The sequence below is a fragment of the Hyperoodon ampullatus genome (genome assembly GCF_949752795.1).
Source record: "Hyperoodon ampullatus genome assembly, chromosome: 2".
Classification (NCBI taxonomy): Eukaryota; Metazoa; Chordata; class Mammalia; order Artiodactyla; family Ziphiidae; genus Hyperoodon; species Hyperoodon ampullatus.
Window position 1 is genome coordinate 13,589,517 of NC_136915.1, and position 22,980 is coordinate 13,612,496.

Here is a 22,980-nt window from a genome sequence, read left to right on the forward strand (position 1 = left end):
TATTGCAAAGAGGCTCTCCTCCTGTTGGGAATGCTAAGCCAGAGGATGTAAGATGGGAAGATTTAAGCCTGGAGTGGCCAGGGCAATTCTTGCCATTTTGCAGAGAGAACCTGCCTGGGAATGCCGCAGAGGAAGGCAGAGCCAAGAGACACTCATTGAGCACCTTGATCCAGCCATACCTGAAGTCTACAGGTAGATTTGTCAGTTACGCAAGCTGATGTGTTCTCATTCCTGCCCAATCCAGTTTGAATTGAGTTTTGTGCCACTTGTAATAGAGGCTTAATTAAAGCAGCTGGGGAGGGAAGGAAACCTGGGCAGGGGAAAGGAAAGGTGGCTGCTGGGAGTAGAGATGTAGGTCCCTACCTGGCTGACTTCTGATGGCTCAGCACCAGCCCTGTTGCTGGCAGTCCTCAGGCCAGGACTTGGCTGGGCCTCTGGAGCCTTGATCCTACACCCCACGTACATCTGGGCGTTTCTGTTGCCCATGGTGCCAGGGCCAACGAGGGTACCAAGTGAGGAGCATCAAATGCTGTGTTCCCAGAAAAGACATCCAATCAAAGCTCCACCAAGCCCATTACCTAACTCCCTCTTCAGCAGCCCACGTGGAGTCTGTCATGCAGAGAGCCTGGCTCAGGGGAAGAGGTAGGACCAGGCCTGGCACAGGAGGGGCATGCAGCAAGACCAGAGAGCTAGCCACATGCTTTACCCACATATTTTCCCCAATTCTCACAATGACTCTGGGGAAAAGGAGGCTCTGGGAAACAAAGTGACTTGCCCGAGGTCCAACACTAAATAGGTCACAGAGCAGGAATCAAACCATGGCCTGGGGCTTCCCTGGTGGCGCAGTGGTTGAGAATCTGCCTGCCAATGCAGAGGACACAGGTTCGAGCCCTGGTCTGGGAAGATCCCACATGCTCGCGGAGCGACTGGGCCCGTGAGCCACAACTACTGAGCCTGCGTGTCTGGAGCCTGTGATCCGCAACAGGAGAGGCCGTGACAGTGAGAGGCCCGCGCAGCGCGATGAAGAGTGGCCCCCGCTCTCCGCAACTAGAGAAAGCCCTCGCACAGAAACGAAGAAAGACCCAACGCAGCCAAATAAATAAATAAAATAAATTAAAAAAAAAAAAAAAAAAAAAAAAAAAAAAAAAAACCATGGCCTACTGGGTCCCAAAACCCACATACTTTTCCCTACAGCAGCATTTCCTAACAGGTGTTCTTGGGGATATTGGTCCCATGAGGTACACCACAAAAAAAAAGGGGTTCTGAGGCCAAATGTGTCCAGAAAGTGCTGAGTTAAAATGAAATAGGCTCTTTCCTGCAGGATTTCTCAGAGCCCTTAATATCCTAAGATGCATTTTAAAGAGAGCCCAAGAGTGAATTCCCTGGTGGTCCAGTGGTTAGGACTCAGCGATTCCACTGCAAGGGGCACGGGTTCAGTCCCTGGTTGGGGAAGTAAGATCCCGCGTGATGCACGGCGCAGCCAAAAACAAAACAAAACAAAAATAAAGAGAGCCCAAGAGTGTCACGGCTGCTGCTGCTATAGAGGAAAATTCCGTTCTTCTTGGAGCTAAGGAATAGGAGTGGGGAACGTCTGTCTTGGGGGCCCTAAAGTCACCAATGGCAATAGGTAGTTCACCAAAGCATCTTGACCCTGCCCTGGACACATCCCTTTCTAAAGCCTTTCTTAGGGTCTCTACTTTTTTTTTAAAATAAATTTATTTATTTTATTTATTTATTTTTGGCTGTGTTGGGTCTTCGCTGCTGCGCGCACGCTTTCTCTAGTTGCGGTGAGTGGGGGCTACTCTTTGTTGCAGTGCGTGGGTTTCTCATTGTGGTTGCTTGTCTTGTTGCAGAGCAGGGGCTCTAGGCGCGCAGGCTTCAGTAGTTGCAGCACGTGGGCTCAGTAGTTGTGGCTCACGGGCTCTAGAGCACAGGTTCAGTAGTTGTGGTGCACAGGCTTAGTTGCTCCGCGGCATGTGGGATCTTCCCGGACCAGGGATCGAACCCGTGTCCCCTGCATTGGCAGGCGGATTCTCAACCACTGAGCAACCAGGGAGGCCCTAGGGTCTCTACTTTTGCTTCTCCTATCCAACCTCCTATTTGGCTGTACTGCCATACCCTACACAAACATTCTGTTATAATCTGGGCAGACTCCTGCGATCCTAACCCTACAGATCCCCCAGCCTCTCTGCTCATTTCCCACTTCTCTCTCTTTCTCCAGCACCTCCCACCCCATCCTTCAAGCTCCCACCTCTTCTCCAAGCTTCCAACCACCTTAGCCTTCTCTCCGGCCTCTGAATTCCTTTGAGGCAACATCAACACCCTTTCTACGGAGACGCCACGGACCTCTCTTCACTGTTAACTGGTTTCTAAGGGTAAATCCTACCCCCTCAGTGAGACCTTGAGGATCTTGATGTTGCTTCTTCCACTTTAAATCATGACAGGCCGGCCACCATCCATGGAGGAACCTTCTATTTGCTGGGCACGTTTGCCAACGGTATTCTAACCACCCTGTCCTTGAGGTCAGTGGGTTCAGCCCTGTTTTAAAGATACAGAAGCTGAGGCTCAGGGTAGCCCAGAGTCTTGTCCAATACCACACAGCAAATCTGCAGAGGAACCGGCTTCAAACCCAGGCCTGTGTGATTCCCAAGACTGCTTATCTCAGCATATTATCTTGCCTCCAAAGAAGCTTAATTCATTCCCTCCCTCACCCATGCAATCACCAATTGTTTAACAGACACGTGACATCAGGCCTTGGGGATACACTGGGGGTCCGGTGGCTCTCACAGTTTACCAGGGGCACAGGGGAGGTGCCCTTAACAGCTGCTGACCCGAATCTCCTCTCCCTTCTCCTTTCCTCCCAACCTTGCCTACCCTCCAGTCCTACCCTCTGGGCCTGTATCCCCACAATGCAAACAAGCCTCCGCTCCCAGGTGACCCCCACTCCAGGTGCGGCTCCAGCCTCCCAAAGGACCTAGGCTCTCACCTGGCACAGAGAGGTCAGCTCTGTGACCGAGCCCCTCTCTCTTTCCTTGGAGTTCCTCCCTTCTCTCCCATTAGGGCTCCCTGAGCCTTCCCCTTTCCTCTGAGCCTTCCTGCCCCAGGGGTAGATGACCCATCTGGGGGGAATCTGTCCCCCTCCCAGACCCCTCAAACACGCCCCGCATTGTCTCCACCTCAGAAAGCACAGTCTCAACCTCAGAATTCTCAGGCCCCAGTATTCCACAAGCTGGAGTTTTAAGGGGGCAGAGGCTTCAGAGGGGATCCAGCCCCCTCTCCATCCCCATCTGGAGCTTACAACCTCTGTGAGAATCTAGATGAGAAAGGGAAGCCCCAACCCTAGCAGAAAGGCATGGGATCTGAGGATAGAATTGAGGGGGGTGGGTGGCCAATATAGACTCTGTCCCCCTTTCAGGGCACTTTCTTCCTCACAACTTCATTGAGATTTAATTCACGTATTGTACCACTCATCCACTTAAAGTGTACAATTCAATGGCTTTTAGTATATTCACAGAATTGGACAATCCTCACTCCAATTTTAGAATATTTTCATCACCCCCAAAAGAAGCTCCACACCCCTTAGCCATCACCTAAGTCCTCCCACCCCATCCCTAGCCGTAGGCAACCACTAATCTTTCTGTTCCTATAGACTTGCCTATTCTGGACATTTCATTTAAATGGAATCATACAATATGTGGTCCTTGGTGACTGGCTTTCACTTGGCAGATGTTTTCAAGGTTCATCCGTGTTGTAGCTTGTATCAGCCCTTCATTCTTTTTATGGCCAATATACTACATTTTTTTTCCTTTGGCCGCACCGTGCACCTTGCGGGGTCTCAGTTCCCCAACCAGGGATTAAACCTGAGCCATGGCAGTGAAAGCCCGGAATTCAAACCACTAGGCCACCAGGGAATTCCCCATTTTGTACATCTGTTCATCAGTTGATAAACATTTGGGTTGTTTCTACTTTTTTGGATTATGAATAATGCTGTTATGAACATTTGTGTACAAATTTTTGTGTGAAGATATATTTTCATTTCTCTTGGGTGTATACCTAGGAATGGAATTGCTGGGTTATATGGTAACTCTGTGTTTAGTCCCCTGAGTAATTGCCATACTGTTTTCTGAAGTGGCTGCCTCATTTTACATTCCCACCAGCAATGTATGAGGGTTCCAATTTTTCCACATCCTCACCAACACTTACTATGTCTTTTTTATTTTATTCTAGTCATTCTAGTGGTTGTGGGTATAAAGTGATATCTCATTGTGGTTTTGATTTGCATTTCCCTGATGGCTAATGATGTTGGGCATCTTTTCATGTGCTTATTGGCTATTTGTGTATATTCTTTGGAAAAATATCTATTCAGGTTCATTGTCCATTTATAAATTGTGTCATTTGTCTTTTTATTATTGAATGGTAAGAACTCTTTGTATATTCTAGATGCAAGTCTCTTTTCAGATATGTAATTTGCAAAATTTTTCTCACATTATGTGAATTGTACTTTCAATTTTTTGTCCTTTGAAGCACAAAGCTTTTAATTTTGTTAAAGTCCCATTTATCTATTTTTCCCTTTTGTTGCTTGTGCTTTTAGTGTCATATCTAAGAATCTATTAGATTCTTTTTATTATAACATAAATCCAAGGTCATAAAGATTTTTCTCTATGTTTTCTTCTAAGAGTTGTATAGTTTTAGCTCATACATTTAGGTCTATAGCCATTTTGAATGGATTTTTGTACATGGTGTGAGATAGGGGTCCAACTTCATTCTTTTGCATGTGGAATGTGGATATCTCATTCCAGCACCATTTGTTGAAAAGACTATTCTTCCTCAATCAAATTGTCTTGGCACACTTATGGAAAGTCAAGTGGCTATAAATGTAAGGGCTTATTCTCAGTTCTAGTCCATTGATCTATGGTCTATCCTTGTACCAGTACTATACTGTCTTGATTACTGTCCCTTTGTAGTAAGTATTGAAATTGGGACGTGTGAATCTCCCAACGTTTTTCTTTTTTCAAGATTGTTTTGTTATCGAGTGCCCTTTTATAAGTGGTTTCCCCTTCGCTTAGAAATATCTATAATGGCAGGAAAATACAGCAGGGAAAGATGATAAGTGACCTATCATATATATTTCACAAAGCCATCCAGGAAACTGCTCATCTCAAACCCCCACCTTGGCCCTGGACCTACCAGAAAGCACCTGGATGAATCACAGCGAGATTTTGCACCGCTGTCGTCTCCTGCCACGTGAGATGGGCTCTGTCTGAGCCTATACTCTGCCTGTTGGGTTGAATTGAATTCATTTGGCAAACAACGTCTTTAACCTGCGAGTAGCCAGTAGGCCCAATTATTCTCGGCAGCAGAGCCTTAGAAATGCATTTCAGGCATGTTTAGCCACGTGGCTGGGATTTGAGGGTAAGGCAAGGGACTGTCCGACCTCCTGCAGCTAGAGGACAGTGTGGTTTCCCTGGGCTGGTCACTGTTTCAGTGGCTCCACTACACAATGAGGATAACAATCCTTGCTCTGCTTACTTCACAGGGATTATTGTGTCAAGGTAACCTCTTCCAGAGAGCCTTCCCTGACTGCCCCCAGGCTGAGTGGGGTCTCTCTTCTCTTCGCTCCCACACCTGTGGTTTCTTCCATCATAGCACTTTTCACTCCACATTTCTCTCTGTCTCCTCCTCTCCATTAGCTCCATGAAGGCAGGAGCTGGGTGGGCCTCCTCTCTGTGGTCCCATCACCCAGCACCTGGCCTATAGTCGATGTTCAACGCCTATCTTTGTTAGACTGAACTGAACGGGAAGTGCTCTGAACACATTGTAAAGGCTGGCTGCCCCCTGGCACGGAGTGAGCATTCCCTTCCAGATTCATGAGAGGAAGGTGTCCTACCAGGGGCAGCTTCATGGGGAGGCCCTAACAGTCACCGTGGGCTTCCCTGGTGACTCAGTGGTTGAGAATCCACCTGCCAAGACAGGGGACACAGATTCAAGCCCTGGTCCGGGAAGATCCCACATGCCATGGAGCAACTAAGCCCGTGCATCACAACTACTGAGCCTGCACCCTGGAGCCCGCGAGCCACAACTACTGAGCCCACGTGCCACAACTACTGAAGCCCATGCAGCTAGAGCCGGTGCTCCACAACAAGAGAAGCCACGGCAATGAGAAGCCCGCGCACCGCAACGAAGAGCAGCCCCCAGCTCGCCGCAACTAGAGAAAGCCCGTGCACAGCAACAAAGACTCAACACAGCCATAAATTAAAAAAAAAAAAAAAAAGTCACCGTGGACCACCTTCACACTGCTTGGCTTCCAGAGAGGAAGTGATGGAACTTGGTGCTGATGGGGGATGCTATCCCAAAGTTTAGCTCTTTAGAGCTGGTCCTAGATGCTCTCCCAGCTGAAATTTTCTCCAACTCAAAGGGTCCAGGTGCTTTACTCCTGGGATACCCTATTTTCCCCTGCTGTTGTGCAGCACATACTGATGCAAAGACAGTGTGAAAGAGGAAACACAGTGCCTCATTCCCAAATTGCCCCTTGGCTTTGGGATGTAACCAAATGGACACACACACACACACACACACACACACACACACACTCATTTACCCATTCATTCACTGAGCACTTACTCTGTACCAGACCCTGTGCTGCTGAATACAGGGGTTCACAAAGGCAGGGACAGGGTCCTGCATCCAAGAAGCTTGCAGTCTAGGGACTTCCCTGGCGGTCCAGTGGTTGCGACTTCGCCTTTCAATGCAGGGGGTGTAGGTTCAATCCCTGGTCGGGAAGCTAGGATCCCACATGCCTCGTGGCCAAAAGACCAAAACATAAAACAGAAGCAATGTTGTAACAAGTTCAATAAAGACTTTTAAAATGGTCCACATAAAATAAAATAAAAAACCTTTAAGAAACAAAGAAGAAGCTTGCAGTCTAGTGGGAGAGCAGACATGTAAACAGAATGATGAGAATGTGAGGGGACAAGATTGTCAGTGTGGGAGTGTGCCCTCCCCTCCCATCTCAACATCTCTCCCCTCCAGCTTCTAAGGGGAATTCTGTCTCTGCCACTCCAGGACTTTAGGAAAATGAGATAGGAACAAAGAACAAGGGGGAAGAAATCTCACTTCTCAATTTCTTCTTTGCTGTGCAGAATCAGAGTAAGGAGCAAAGTTGAAATTAGAAGTTAAATCAATTCACGTAAAGAGAGGTTAACTTCATACCCACTGGGATGGCTGTTATCAAAGGAAATGGAATATAAGTATTGGCAAGGATGTGGAAAACTGGGACCCTTGTTGGTGGAAATGGAAAATGCAGCTGCTGTGGAAAACAGTTTGGTAGTTCCTCAAAAAGCTACACATAGAGTTACCATATGGGTCAGCAAGTCCACTTCTAGATATATACTCAAGACAATTGAAAACAAGGACTTGAACAGGTGTTATTCACCAGTAATCCACAGCAGCATTATTCACAATTGCCAAAAGGTGGAAACAACCCAAATGTCCATCAGCAGATGAATGGATAAAATGTGGTGTATCCATTGTTGACCTGAAATAAATAGACCGCCAGAATTTCTCCAGCAAAGATGGGTTTACATGAGATCAGCAGAGAATTGCAACTCAGAGTCTGCAACAATGGCCAGCCATGTGCAAGTTCCCTCAGGGCAAAGGAAGCAGAACTCTTTTATAGAGGGGGAAAGGAAGTTGGGAAAAAGGAGGATACAGTAAACAAAGAGTTCGTGGCTTTTCATTGGCTGAATTCTTGCCAGAAAAGAAGAGGAGTCTTTCTTCTTCCTGTTGGGCTCTGCTATCATCCCAGGGTGTAAGAGCTCCCCATTCTGGTCTCCTATTTAATTGCAGTTTCTGTTTATTAATTTTTTTACACCATACAATGGAATATCATTTAGCCATTAAAAGGAATGAAATTATGATACAGGCTATGACATGGATGAACCTTGAAAACATTTTACTAAGTGAAATAAGCAGACACAGAGAAAATTCCGTATGATTCCACTTATATGAGGTACCTGGAATAGGTAAATTCATATACAGAAAGTAGAATAGAGATTACCAGGGGCGGGGGTGGGTAGCAGGAAATGGGGTGTTACTGCTTAATGGGTATAGGGCCTGGGATGATGAAAAGTTCTAGAAATAGATAGTGGTGAATGTAGTTCATTTCACTGAATTGTACACTTAAAATGGTTAAAATGGTTAAGTTTATGTTATGTATATTTTACCACAATAATTTTTTTTAAATTTAAGAGGGTAGATCAATCCTATAATAAAGAGCTTATAAAGAGTGAGTGAAAGGAGAGAGAGAGGAGAGGGAAGAAGGGGGTGGAGAAAGTTTGGGATCATTCAGTAAATCAGTGAATTTGGGATCAGCTGTGCCCCACAGAGGACCTGGCACATTGTAAGCACTGAATTAAATATTTGTGTAATGAATGAGAGAATGGTAGAGGAGGAGAAGAGATTTTGAGAATTTGACTCTGGTTAGACATTGTAACTCCTATAAGATTCTGTGAGAAATACAAGTTAAGACTGGGATACTTTTTAAATTATTTATGTTATTACTAAACTTTGCTTCTTTGAATACAACCTTTTGCTGAGTCTAGGCAACAGGGGCCCTGGGCCCACAGTGGGTAAGGATAAGGGTGGCAGGGTAGGGACATCGCATTTAGCTGGTGGGACAGGTAAGGATTTCTCTAGGAGAAAAAGCCTCAGTTGCGGCTTACGAGTCAGGAGATGGCAGGACATTCAGGAAAAGCAGAGGGAAGCGGAGGCTGGAGGAGAGTGAGGTGTCAGGCTGAGCTGTCTAGGTAGCTACAGCTTTAAATCTCAGCCAACTGGACACCAGGTGTAAGTGTTGAGGCGACGGGGATGACCCACAACCAGACAATGGATTGCAGTGGGATCTGTATTAAAGTTTTCTTTGCGGCCCGCGAGACCTTGTGGAAGAGAAAGCCCCCAGACAACCCTACTCCGCTCCGCATCAAATTGGCTCCTAGGTCCGTCCGCCGCATTTCTTGAGCCAGAGCCTCCAGCAGAGGGCGCGTGAGCGATGCGCGGCCGAGGCCCGCGAGCTGCCGCTCTAGCCTGGCATGGGTCATAGAGTCGCGCGGCTTCCGCCCCGCGGCGGGGAAGGAGCCGGAAGTCCGGCGGGGAAGGAGCCGGAAGTCCGGCGGGCTCCGGGCGTCGAGATGGAGGAAGGCGAGTACGAGTCGGTTCTGTGTGTCAAGCCAGAGGTCCACGTCTACCGCATCCCGCCGCGGGCCACCAATCGTGGTTACAGGTGACCACCCGCCGCCGGGCCAGGCTAGCCACCACCTAACCCCTTCCCTGTCGCCCCCGACACGCCCACTGTGGGAGCTGAGGATGGCCCTGCCAGTTGACGCGCGAGGGGCAGGGGGCGGGGGGCGGGGGGAGGTGATGCTGCGGTTTCTTCCAGTTCGAGGCCAGAGCAGGGAGGGGGACCCAGACTTTCGCCTTTCTCAGTCTGACGCATGGGTCTCCCGGCAGCGGGGAAGGCGTGAAAGCCGAATCTGGCGCCGAGCGGGCTGCCAGGGACCCTAAACGTGGTCAGGAGTGGTGGTGTCACAGACCTGTATTTTTCAGAGCTAACCGATGGCCTTGAAGGGATCCTTGAAAAGCCTTCGGGAAAGGCACTCTGTCACTGGCAGAAATCCCCGAGGGGAAGAAAGGGAGCCCAGAATCGGTCAGAAGAACCCGTCCCGGGTAGTTTTAAGCTGATGTTGAAAGCCCAGGGACCCCTCCCTGCCCAGCTTCCTTGGCACGAACTGCAGTCCTTATCACAGCCTGTGGCAGTTGGGAAGCATCCATCCGTACTTCGCTGGTGCAATGTTCACCTGAGAGAAATAGATACCCGTGTTTGTAAACGTAGAGTGTGTAGAAGGGAACACAGGAAACTACCCCACCAGAGGAAAATGGGGATTGGAAGGAGACTTCCTTTGACTTGATATCTCTTTGTACTGTTTGCATTTTGTCACCATGTATCAAAAGAAGAAAAATATTAAAAGAAAATAAGATGTACCTGACACAGACAACCTGGCCTATGGCTGTTTGTGCCACTGGGGGTTGGGGGGCTCTTGAAAGCAATGTTTGCCCAAGTTAGTTGGAAATACAGGATTGGCCTGCACCACAAGAATGGTGGAGTGTCCACATACCTGGCTTCTTGTTACTTTCCAGTTGTGTTAATGTGGGCTTATAGCTGATTTTCTTTTCTTTTCTTTTTTTTAATTTATTAGTTAATTTTTGGCTGCGTTGGGTCTTCGTTGCTGCACGCGGGCTTTCTCTAGTTGTGGCGAGCGGGCCTCTCATTGAAGTGACTTGTTGCGGAGCACAGGCTCTAGGCAGCATGCGGGCTTCAGTAGTTGTGGCACGTGGGCTCGGTAATTGTGGCTCGCGGGCTCTAGAGTGCAGGATCAGTAGTTGTGGCGCACGGGCTCAGTTGCTATACGGCATGTGGGATCTTCCCGGACCAGGGCTCGAACCCGTGTCCCTTGCCTTGGCAGGCGGACTCTCAATCACTATGCCACCAGGGAAGCCCTTATAGCTGATTCTCTAGTGAACAAATAGTTTATTGAAAACCTGCTACATCCATGACATAATTTTAAAATAATATGAAAGCAACAATAGTAATAATAACAAAAAGCATTTTGCTTTCTGTCGTCAGACTGGAGATGGACCATCAAACCAGAGGTGATCATCTGCCCCCATCCCCTTCAGTAGGATGAGTTTGGTCCCTCTTGGTCCCAGGAGATCGAGGTTACCAAGTGTTAGGGCTGGCTAGCTTGGCATAGAGGAAACTGCCAACCCCTGAACTTCAGCCTCAGAACTCTGCTTATCTTGAGTCTAAGGCCTCCTGCCCGAATAAGAGGAACTGAAACTGAGTCAGCTGACTTGTGAATCGAGAGTCTGCATTTGTGTGGCCTTCAAAACAGTCTGCGTCCACAGTTAATGGTGTCTCTCCAAGTCCTGGCATATGCTAAGGGGCTTCCAAGAAAAGCCTCTTGGAAACACCCAAGGTTTTTGCTTTTGGGGGGTTTTACTGAGCTGCTTCTTAGAACTAAAATATGAAGTTAATACTTTAAAAGAGCCAGAAGAGGCCATTGTGATAAGTCCGTGGTTTCCTGGGTTTATTTCTTCTTAGGCTGCCTTTGAGAATATATTTCTTGACTGCTCGTTCACGTGTCTCACGTGTCCTGTTGCTCTCCTACCGATGATTGCTCCCCTCTCTCCTTTTCCTTCGAGATGGTCTCAGTGGCCCCAAATGATTGCTCTGACCACTGCAGCCTAGCAGTGTCATAGACAGACCATGGGCCCTGGTAGCTGCTTTCTCTACAGAAAGAAAACTGGAATCCTACTTCAGAGACAGTCTCTATAATCTGGAACTGGGGTTGGCCAACTTCGACCCACTGTGTTTTTGTGTGGCTCACAAGCTAAGAATGGTTTTTACATTTTTAAGTGATTGGGGAAAATTTGAAAGAATATTCCATAATGTGAAAATGGTATGAAATCCAGATTGTCCATAAAGTTTCACTGAAATACTGCCATGCTCAGTAGAAAATATTTGGTTAAAATAATTAAAGCGCCCACATGCGCATGCACCATGACTACTTTCCCTCTGCAGCAGCAGAGTGAGTAGTTGGGACAGAGATCGTATGGCTCTTCTCTCAAAAAGTTTGTCAACCCTTGGTCTGGAGCAAGCAGCCTACATGCCCTTCCCATTCCCACCCCCAGCATTGGAGTAGTGGAGCAGGAACCTCTGGCAGAGGCGCAATGGTTTTTGTCCCTTTAGGGCTGCGGAATGGCAGCTGGACCAGCCATCATGGAGTGGCCGGCTGCGGATCACTGCAAAAGGGCAGGTGGCCTACATCAAGCTGGAGGACAGGACCTCAGGTAAAGGCAAGGGAGGTCTGCATGGTACCGTACCTCCCACTTTGTGAAGGGACGGGCAGCCCGGGCCTGGCCAAGCCACTCAGGGATCGTGGGACCCTGTCCTGGAAATCAAAGGCCCGGGTATACTTACAAGCCGCTTCCATTCCCCCAGCCTTTAGTTTAAAAGGAAGTATTTCCTGTCAAGCACCTGTTCTTTTGGGCATCCTTAAGAAAATACTAATTTTGGAGCCCAGGGAGAAAGACCTGCAGGTTGGTCCCAAGTAGGAAGCTCTGGAGCTTGCCTGGAAGATAAGCCGAGTGAAGACCCATAGCCCTCTGCTGCTGAGCTCGGGTCTTAATCAGGAATTCTGCTTATCGACCAAATGGTAACTTCCCAGACTGACCACACCCATTACCTGAAAGAACTGGAAACTGTCCTTCTCAGCTCTTTCTGTGGTGAGAGGACAAGCCAAGCTGGGCTGTGCTGGGGCAGCTGGCAGTTCTCACCTTTGGTGAAATCTCTCTGAAGTCCTGCACCACCGGGGCCTCTGGGTGAGCTGTGGAGGGCACTGTGGCCTGGAATAGTGCCAGCCCCACAGCCAGAGCAGGAATCGGGCGCAGGGCTTGCTCAGTCAGATGCCCTGGCATTCGGTCATTTATTTTTTCTAACATGTAGAGATTTTCCTTGTGGGGCAAATAAAATGCAAAGATTGATAGGCAAAACTGGCTGCCTCTTCTCAGATCTGCATCACTTTTGTCTGAACTGTGGGACCTCGGGCAAGCCACGTGACCTTTGGCACCTTGGCCTCCTTTTTGGTGACATGGGGATCACATTAGCTCCTACTTCACAGGGTTGTTGGAAATACAAAGTGAGCACATATTTATCCGAATGCTTTGTGAACTGCAAGGTGACCCAAAGCACTGATTTGTTTTGAGCGTGACTGAGCATTGGTGGCAGAGGAGTTTGAAGGGACAGCTGCTGTGGCTAGGCCAGAGAACTCTGGCTGTCAGAGTTGCTGGGATGTCCCAGGTGGTGTCACAAGGGAATGGCAACACCTGTTCTCTAGGGGCCTTGGGAACTGCCTTTAAGGTACACACCTGGTGTCCCAGCCACTGCTCAAAGCTGAGCCTCACCTGCAGGACCCACCCCAGGATGCTCTTGGCTTGAGGTCATGCCCACTGGGTCGTGTTCGTCTCTCACTTTCCAGTCACTCCAGGCTGGAGTGTCTCAGCCTCAGCACTAGTGACGTTTGGGGCCAGCTGCGTGTTGTAGTCTAAGTCACACTTAAGATATTTAGCACCATCCCTGGCCTCTACCTACTAGATGCCAGTAGCACCCCCCAAGCTGTGGCAAAGAAAAATGTCACCACATATTGCCAGATGTCCCTTGGTGGAAGGGAGGGACAAATCAGCCATGGTGGAGAATCACTGTTCTAGGCTGAAGGCATCCAGGTGAATCCCAGTCCCCAGGTACCAAACTAGAGAGGGCAGAGGAATTAACAAGAAGCTACAAACTCAGGCCACCGATTTGGATTCAGTTCAGCCTTAATTGCACAGTCACCTCTGAACCATAGGATTTAGTAGAAACTATTGGTTAAATATAACATCAACTGAGATCAGCACACGCAAAAATGATGCCAGTCGTAAATGTTCACAGAAGGTGTGTGCTGCACTGCACCCTGGAGAGCCGTCGTTAATAAGGGGATGTATTTCACAAGAGCTCCTTTTAAAAGCAGTCACTCTTTTGGCCTGAGATTAGATTAAATCCACTGGCTTCAGAGTCTTCTGTGAGTGCAGAAACCCTCCCCCCTTTCCACTGGGTTCACCTGCTCCTCTAGAGGCCTGCCTCAGGCACCAGGTCTTTTTTGAAGGTGTGGTCTACCTGAGCCAGGGCCTGGGGGTACGGGCCGTGGCTGTGAATGGCTGAGGCAGGTGGAATGAGTGGCCAGCAGCTCCAGCCCATCGTTCTCATGTAGAAATGGAGGCCCAGCGTTGCTAGAGCTTTTGATTTTAAGAGAAGCCAGACATCTGGATTATTTTACAAGTAATCTGATTTTGAAGCGTTTGGCAGTTAAATTGAAAATGCTGAAACTGTGAGCTGGATCTGACCTGTAAGCCACCTCTGACATAAACCTCTCCTTGGTTATATTCCTCTGTTTTCCCTTCGGCCAAAGTGGATTTGACTTGAAACCCAGAGTCAGGTTTGCCCATCTGCCTCTCAGGAAAAGGCCCCAGTCATGTGATAGAAACAGTCTGGGGGGTGCTCAAGGCTCACCCTCCCTTATGCTTTCAGGGGAGCTCTTTGCTCAGGCCCCAGTGGATCAGTTTCCAGGCACAGCTGTGGAGAGCGTGATGGATTCCAGCAGGTACTTCGTTATCCGCATCGAAGATGGCAACGGTACGCATGGGACTTGGAGCTTCTTCCTCTGAGAAGGGTTTTCTCTGCCTCTGGGAAGTGGGATTGATCGTGTGTTGTCCCCCAGGGCGACGGGCGTTTATTGGAATTGGCTTCGGGGACCGAGGTGATGCCTTTGACTTCAATGTTGCCTTGCAGGACCATTTCAAGTGAGTGGTTCCAGGAGACACATACTCATGCCTCCTCCCTCTTTCCCCGGACAGAATGGTCTCCCAGGTTAGGATAGCCAGGTGGTTGTGTGTGGTATGTCTGCCAGCAGAGCCTCAGGAAAACTCACTTCTCCTTCGGGGCAGGTCACCTTCTCTGCGCTCTGCCAGTCCTCATCTCTGCTTTGAAGTCATTTCCTTTACCCGAGGTGCACCTCTGCCACCCCAGTCAGCTGGCCCAGCCTTTGAGGTGTCACATCTCTTCCCTCATCAGGCCCCTGAGCGGCCAGAGTCCTTGTCAGGCTCCTTTGGCCTTTCTGGGCCTGTCCCTCCATGCTGTGATAAGCAGTGCTCGGATTCCCAGGCCACTCAGCACACACCCTGGTGGTCCTTTCTGAAGCTAAATGGGCAGGAAAGACTTCTCCCCGGCCATCTGCAGGCCTCCACCTCTGGCTGCGGGGTGTGTGCAGCTGCTCTCGTGGGCCCCTCTAGCTCTTCTCTGCTTCGGGTGGCTCCTAAGAGGGGTGCTGTATGGAAGGTAGGAGACCTTTCTGGTTGCTTTCAGTACTTTCTGGGCACTTATCCTGTCTCACCATCTACTTTTTAAGCCCCTGGGAGGTATGTGGAGAACTTGTCTTAGTCTTCATGCCACATGCTGAGGAGGAGATGGCCAGGTTCTCAGATTTCCTAAAGGCCAGTGTTAGGACTCTCTACATAAGTGACCTCATGATTTTCATAGCAGTCTTTAAGGCATAGAGAGTTGTCATCCCATTTTGCTGATGGGGAAACTGACGTGCATGCAGCTGCTTATGCGTCAGAATTAGGATTTAAATTCACACCTAACTCCCAAGCTGCTCTCAGTTTCTACCCCGCTGCTGCAGTAAAAGCCTCGTCCTGGACTGGTGGCAGGTATGAATGAAGTGAGTGCATGAGTGCAGGGCAGCTCGCCTCTTCCTCACCTTTTCCTTCCTGTTCTCTCCCCAGGTGGGTGAAACAGCAGTGTGAATTTGCAAAACAAGCCGAGAACCCAGATCAAGGTCCCAAATTGGACCTAAGCTTCAAGGAGGGCCAGACCATCAAGCTGAACATTGCAGTGAGTCCCACCCTCACTTGGCTGTCACGGCCACCACACCAAGCCCAGTGCAGAGCCCATCACTCTTTTCTCACAGTTCAGCACATGTTTATTGAGCAGCTGCCCAGTGCCAGGTACTGTGCTGGGGGTGAACGAAAGGGCTCTGCTGTCATAGAGCTCTGAGTTGAGCTGAGATGGGGGGAGTCTGGGTGTGATTACAACATGGCGGGATGGTTCTACGACCTAGGGATGCCTTCAGTGCCATGAGCTCCTAGCGGAGGAGCATGCAGTCCAGAGTTAGGGGGAACCAAGGAAGGCTTCCTTGCAGAAGCGACCTGTAAGCAAGGGAAGAGGGGTCAAAGGGTGGTTCAAGCAGAGGGAACGGCATGTGCCAAGCCTCTGCTTTGAGGAACATCAGTCACTTGCTGCCAGAGCTGGTGTTTCTGTCCTGGCTTTTGGGGGCCGGGGTGGGGTGGGGGGTCAGTGTGCTCATCCCAAGCTGTGTCTTGGTCTGAGCCTTGAGGAAAGAAGATTTGGTAGCACTCTGGGCAGGAAAGCCTCAAGGGTGGGCGCTGGGAGTCATGGGCAGCTTCTGCTGGTGGTGTTGTCCTGGCTCCCTGTGTCTTGTCCTGAGCTGCCCTACATCTGGCTTTCCCCCGTTAGCTCCTGTTGAGAAGAGGGAAAGGTCGAGCTGGGCTGGACAGCCAAGACTTGGCCTTTACCTGGCTATGGGGGTGGAGATGAGTGATTCGGGGGAACCAAGGACCCCGTGGATTTGTTTTCTGATGAAAGTTTGTAACCCTAAAATAACGCTCTTCCTCTTTACTTACTATCTCTTTCTCCTCTTTTCTGCTTCATGCTGGTGATGGTTTGGGACCCTTGAAGTTGGCCAGCTGGCCCTTAAGAGAAAATCCAGGTCATGTCCAGTGAACTGTTGGGGATGTGACTCTCTATCTTGCTGGGAGGAAACTAACATTTAATGAGCATCAGCTGTGTGCCAGGTAGTTTTTTTTTTTTTTTTTTTTTAGGTACTTGTCATGTGAATTAAACATCCTCCCCTTTTATAGGTGGGGAAATTGAGGTTTAGAGAGCTTGAGGGTCTTGCCCAGGGTCATAGAGCTAGAAATAACTGGCACAGCGGGGCTCACGCCCAGGTCTTTGAGGGCTTTTGCCTTCAGGCTGTGGTCTCAGCACGTGATTAAGCTGCTGCTCTCCTGACGAGGTGGGAACCACGTGGTCTTCACCTTTGAGCTGCTCTGGTTTCTGGTTCACCTGGGTGTTCAGGTTTTTGTTTTACTTTTTTAAATGTTTTGTCGAAGTATAATATGCGTACAGAAAAGTACACACATTATAAATGCAGAACTCAGTGAATTTTTAAAAACCAGGTTTACCCCTACAAACTAATCCCCAGATCAAGAAAGTGGACGATTATCAGCACTCTGGAAGCCCCTCTCCCGCAGGATGGGGTGGCCACTATGCTGACTTTGAACACCCTAGGTTTTGTTTTCAATGTTTTATTAATTGACTCATACACTTCATACCCTTTTGTGTATGACTCCTTTCCTTTACTCAGTGTAGTATTTGTGAGAGCATCCATATTGTTTTGTGTAGTTGCTTTATTCTCGTTGTGGCATGCTCCGTTATGAGAATGTATCCCAATATCTACCCATTTAACTGGTGGTGGACATTTAGGTAGTTTCCATTTTGGGGCTGTTGCAAGTAGTGCTGCTGTTAATGTTCAAATGTGTGTCTTTTGGTGCACATGTGTATGCATTTCTTTTGGGTCCATGTAGGAGTGGAATGGCAGGGGCGTCAGTTCATACGTTCAGCTTTAAAGATTCTTTCAGTTTTTCAACGTGGTTTCCTCTGGTTACACTTCCACCAGCAGAATATGAGTGTTCTGGTTGCTCCATACCGTTGTCAGTGCTTGATATGCTACATCTTAGCCGTACTGGTGGGTGTGTAATGGTATATCATTGTAGTTTGATCTGCATTTCCCTGATGTTTAAGTCGGGTGCTGAGTTTTTAAATTAAAAGCATTTGTGATAGCTTAGAATTGTGATGCATTGAATACACCCCATAACAATGGAAGTGTTGGATGGATGGCTCTTGACCATCTTTTGGTGATACGGACATTTGGGCCTCCTCTTGAAGTTTTCTGATCGCAGAGGCACTCCAGCAGAACTGACTGATTCGCATTCCTCCCCTCTCTTTAGAACATGAAGAAGAAGGAAGGAGCAGCTGGGACTCCCCGAGCCCGGCCCGCCAGCACAGGAGGACTGAGCCTGCTTCCCCCTCCCCCAGGGGGGAAAACCTCCACCCTGATCCCTCCCCCTGGGGAGCAGTTGTCTGTGGCGGCATCCATCGTCCAGCCAGCAGTTGCTCCCAGTTCAGGTCAGTGCTCGAGGGTGACTGTTCTTGGTGCTAAACCTGCACCTTTGGGTTCTTCTTCCTCTCTGGCAGCTGGGGCCCCATGGCTTTCCCTCCTTCGCTCACACTGGTCACACTTAGTACCCGTGTGTGACAAACTGGAAGGTGGGTGCCACAAAGCTGGTCCTGTCTACACTAGGTAAGGGCTTCCTCCCTTCCCACCATTTACCCCTTCAGGGCGTCTGTCCCCCCTGATGGGCAGGGGCTACAACTCATTTGTTGCTGTGAAATCATCAGCATGTGGGTTCCTGGTTCTCAGAGGCTGCTCATTGAGTGAGTGAGTAAGTGATGGAGACATGGTCTCTGCTCACAGGGAGCTCAGTGTAGGAGAGAGGAGTCATGGGCACAGAGACCAGACGTATAGGGACCAGACTAACTACCAGCCAGCATGATCTGGGGAGGCTTCATGGAAGAGGTGGCATTGAACTGGACCTTGAAGGAAGAAGATTGGGGCTGGGGACACTTGCCATTCCAGACAGAAGAAGAGCATGAATAAGGCTTAGACTTTTAATGTTTGAAACACTGGGTGTGTTTAAGGAGATGAAGGCAGCATAAGTGTTCCAAGGGGAGTGGTGGGAAATAAAATTGGAGATTTAGTTTGAAGCACGCTCCTCAGTGAGGCTGTTGGGTGCTGGAAAGCTGAGAGGCAGCTCCCCCAGCAGGCTGCACTGGTGCTTGTTCCAGGGTGTAGGGAATGCCTTTTGGAGACCCTGGGATTCCAGAAGTTAGTGCCTAGTGCCAGCCACTGGCAGTGCTGGGATGCCAGCCCAGTCCTTCAACATCCCCGCCCTGCCTGCCCAGCCCGGCTTGATGCTCATGGCCTTCCCCAGGCTGGGTGACTGTCACCAGCCCACTTTCTCCACACAGCTCTCACCAACATCTTGGGGGAATGGGGGGCAGGATCCAGACAAGAAGCCTGCTTTCTTTCCCTTTTAAGGGTCATGGACATTGGCTCCCCTATCTGGAGGTCAGGCTTCAAACCTCAGCCCTGTGGGGAATACCTTAATCTAGGAGGGTGGCAGGAGTAGCAGTCAGGGAGCACCCCTGCCTGGACCCTAGCAGTTATTCTCAGAGTGAGGTCAGAGGACCACCTGCCTTGGCATCACCAGGGACAGGGGCAGGACTCTGCACACTTAACGTTATTTGTGTGCTCACTAAGGTCTGAGAGCCACCGTCTTAGGCCGGCCCTCCATTGCTGGTGCTTTTTCTTTTTTTTTTTTTGCGGTACGCGGGCCTCTCACTGTCGTGGCCTCTCCCGTTGCGGAGCACAGGCTCCGGATGCGCAGGCTCAGCGGCCATGGCTCACGGGCCCAGCCGCTTAGCGGCGTGTGGGATCTTCCCAGACCGGGGCACGAACCCGTGTCCCCTGCATCGGCAGGTGGACTCTCAACCACTGCGCCACCAGGGAAGCCCTGCTGGTGCGTTTTTAATGGCCAGTATGGAGTTCCTGCTATGTGTCAGGTAGTGTTTGAGGCCCTTTTGGTACTACAGGTACAGCCCAAGTCCCTGCTCTCAAGGCCTTATGTTTTAATGTGTAAGACAGGCAGTTGGCACGTTCACGAACAAAATGGTGTCAGGTAATGAGAGTTGTGAAGAGCTAACATTTTTGAGCACTTACTCTATGTTCCAAAATCAGACTGGCTGAGTTCAAATTCAGAAAATTGCCTACTACTTTGTTCCTCAATTTTCTTATCTGTAGGGTGGGGGTAGTAATGATCCCTACAGTACAGGTTTCTTGTGCGGATCCAATGAGCCAGTCCACGTACAGCACTCAGAACAACGCCTGGAACATTGTAAGCGCTCACTGAATGTTAGCTCTCATTTCAGTGATGTTGTCATTATCGTCACTGTTTGCTGGGCCTGTTCTAAGCCTTCCACATGTATTAACTTATTTAATCCTCAGACCAGTCAGTCTTATGAAGTAGTCACTGTTACTGTCTATTTTAGAGATAAGGAAACTGAGACTTAAGTAACCTGCATAAAGTCAAACTGCGGGTCCTGGCCTGTCTTCCTCCAGTGACTGTGATGAGGTTCAAATGAGATAATGGCCCTTAAGCACTTGGTGAACTGCAAAACTAAACTGTGGAGGGCCCTAGTTTTATCTGGTTTCCCAGCCCAGAGCACATTAGACATAGCAAAAAAAAAAAAATTTTTTTTTTTTTTTTTTTTTTTTGCCACACCACGCGGCATGCAGGATCTTAGTTCCCTGCCGAGGATCGAACCTGCGCCCCCTGCAGTGGAAGCGTGGAGTCTTAACCACTGGACTGCCAGGGAAGTCCCTAGACATAGAAAATTGGTGGGAAGGGGGAGGATGGCAGGCACAGGGCCTTCAGAAAGGACAGCTGGCAGCACTGGGGGAGGTGCCAGAAAGACACAAAAGCAGGCACTGCTGCCCCATCATGCCACCCACCCCAGTGAAGAGATACACACAGCTGTATAACTAAAAATGGTAGAACCTTAGGCATTCTAAGCAGTAGATATGGAAAGACTGTTAATGCTATCTGTAGCTTCCAAAACAGCCCAGGGATTAAAAAAAAAAGCCGAAAGGAATAAATTAAACTTTATCATTCTTATGACAAGTAGGAAAATTAGAAAAGAAATTAAGCAAGGTAAACAGAAAATACAAAGTAAAATGGTAGAAACTAGTTCACATATTCAGTAGAAAGTATAAACTGGCAATATAAGAAGAGAAATTGAGGGATCAAGTATAATAGTGGGAGAGGTCCAAAGGCCAAAAGCCTACAGTGCAGCCCTCAGCTCCCCAAAATACTGTGCACACACACACTTTAAAAAAAAAAAAAAGAGATACACACAGATGCCCACTTCTTTGTTACTTCTAGAAGGCTCTCCCCAGCCCCTAACCAGTTTGGCTCCCAGGACTTGGTACTTGTCTGGCATAGAATTGTCTCAGCTTGTTGATGCAGACTCTGGACTGAGGACTTTATAGGAAGATGACCTTGTGGTTTTGGTGGGCATTCTCCATCCAAGAGGTCAGGGCAGGAGATAGTAAATTTTAAACAGATTTCCAACATAAACAGTTGAAACGAGGTCAGCCTCAGGTACAGGTGACGGTGTGTGACTCGCCCTTGCTGGTACCCCTCCCCTCCACCGGGTATGTGGCCTTCTGCTCTGTCTCTAGAAGCCCCTCAAGGGCTCGTAAGAAGACAGTGGAAATGAGGCTGCTTGTAGGTGTTTTGTTGCCCCAAAGCACGTCTCTCTGCGTATGTATTTCTCAGCCACCTGGAATCTTGAGTCTGATTTCGGGGTCACTGAGACAACCAGGAGGGGAGGTCTCTGACTCCTCTGTCTCCTTCTCTTCTCTCCCTTCCCTTCGGACTTGGGGACATGAATAGGAGGTGCCACTGTGTCCTGGCCGCAGCCCAAGCCTGCCGCTACTGCCACCGCCGACATCTGGGGAGACTTCACCAAATCCACAGGGTGAGGAGGGTCACATTCTCTGTGGGGGACTGGGGCCAAGGCTGTTTCTCTCAACAACCTGGGAGCAACAGCTCTGGTTCAGACATTTTCCGGCCAGCCAGAGGACAGAGCCCCAGAGTGCCCACTTTGGGAGGCATGTTTCTCTCTGGGAAGGCTTTTTGCTGGTGTCCACTGCTGGGTGGCCTGGAGCCACCTTCTGCAACTCTTTCTGGTCTTTAAACCACCTCACCAAGTGCTTTGGCTTGTCACCAGTACCTCCCTCTTCCCCTCCTCCCCTGCAGCTACCCTAGGATACTGGGCTGAGAGTTAACCTGGGTTCTGGCCTTGGCCCATTGTCATGGGACCTCTGAGGCAGGGTCTCTTGCCTTTTCTGCTTCCTTAAAATTTCGAGCCTTTACTTGGCATCAGGGTGAAGAGATGCTAAATACTAGTGACACAGTTGTTTATGTGGACAAGCTCTAGGACAGGAGTCAGCACACATTTTCTATAAAGGACCAGGAAGCAAATAGTTTAGACTACGCAGACCATGTGGTCTCTGTTCCAGCTACTCAGCACTGTTCTTGTAGCTCAAAAGCAGCCACAGACAGTATATAAATGAATGAGCATGGCTCTGTACCAATGAAACTTTACCTACTAAAACAGGCAGAGTACTAGATTTGGTCTAGTCCTGGGCTGTAGTTTGCTGACCCCTGTTCTAGAACATTCGGGGACTGGCCTTCTGGAGCTCTTTCTGCCCAGAAAGAAGTCACATTTTACCTGCTTCGTATTTTCGGATATCTGAAATCTCCCACCCCTCCCTATCTAACCTTCCCAGGTCGACCTCCAGCCAGCCTCAGCCAGGCACGGGCTGGGTCCAGTTCTGACCTGAGCACAACTCTTTTTCATCATACAACTTCTGGAAAGGAGCTGCCTCATCTGGGCGGAAGGAAGGAGGATGAAGCACTCCCTGGCCAGCCTCTGTTTGGAGCGTGACTCTCTCCTCTCCTCTTCCTTGCCTGAACTCTCCTGACAAACTGGGCGTGTTAGGCAGTAAATTGGCACCATGCCACGCTGTTTCCTGGGATTCGAGTGTGCAGCCAGAACACAGGAGAAGAGTTCCAGGATCCCTATCCCTGTCTGTCCTCTTGACATGAGAGAGACTCTGAGACTTCTTCCATCGCGAAGACTCGTGTTAAGCACAAGCCCCTGAAGCAAAAGAAGGGGTCGAGTGTGCTGCCTGGATTCAGATCAGCCCTTCTCGGCGGGGGGGGGTGTTACAGGTGTCACGTGATCAGTGTCTGGAGGGGGGCTTTCCTCACTCCCATTGGCTGTAGCCATTCCAGTCAGGTGCCTTAAGAGGAGGGATTCCTTCCTGATTTCTGGCAGGTTTATAGGCTGCAGCTTGAACAGATAATCAGGAGGGAAAGCAAGAGTATTAACCAGACTTTTAAGATTTTTTTGATACTTGCTTTGCTAACATGCTGATCTGCACTAACTCATTGTCTTTGCAAAAGGCTTGCTTCTGTAGTCTGCGCCCGCAGGAGCCTCTGAAAGCATTCCTCACTGTCAGTCGCAGGAGCTGCTCCGAGCCCCAGGAAGCAGTGTTCATCTCGGCT

At 49.2% G+C, this 22,980-nt stretch overlaps 2 protein-coding genes across 3 annotated transcripts in view; one reads left to right on the forward strand and one right to left on the reverse strand.

The window, feature by feature from the left end:
• The window catches only part of SPATA21 (spermatogenesis associated 21), a gene marked incomplete at both ends in the record, with an annotated part of 31,913 nt that extends 31,427 nt beyond the window's left edge, over positions 1–486 (reverse strand). Inside the window, 1 exon segment of the mRNA XM_079720003.1 lies at positions 364–486. Coding sequence (XP_079576129.1) covers positions 364–486 — 123 coding nt within the window.
• An 8,699-nt stretch (positions 487–9,185) lies between these two features.
• On the forward strand, positions 9,186–22,357 carry NECAP2 (NECAP endocytosis associated 2; the record flags this gene model as incomplete). Of its 2 annotated transcripts, XM_079698650.1 has the most annotated exons (8): positions 9,186–9,277; positions 11,804–11,904; positions 14,177–14,281; positions 14,367–14,448; positions 15,430–15,538; positions 17,734–17,911; positions 21,301–21,385; positions 22,200–22,248. In XM_079698650.1, the coding sequence occupies 8 exons, from the start codon at positions 9,186–9,188 to the stop codon at positions 22,246–22,248; spliced, it is 801 nt and encodes a 266-aa protein (XP_079554776.1). The 2 variants fall into 2 exon arrangements, with proteins under 2 accessions (XP_079554776.1, XP_079554775.1); XM_079698649.1 differs by lacking the exon at positions 21,301–21,385 and having other exon boundaries at positions 22,200–22,357.
• Between the last annotated feature and the right edge of the window lie 623 nt (positions 22,358–22,980).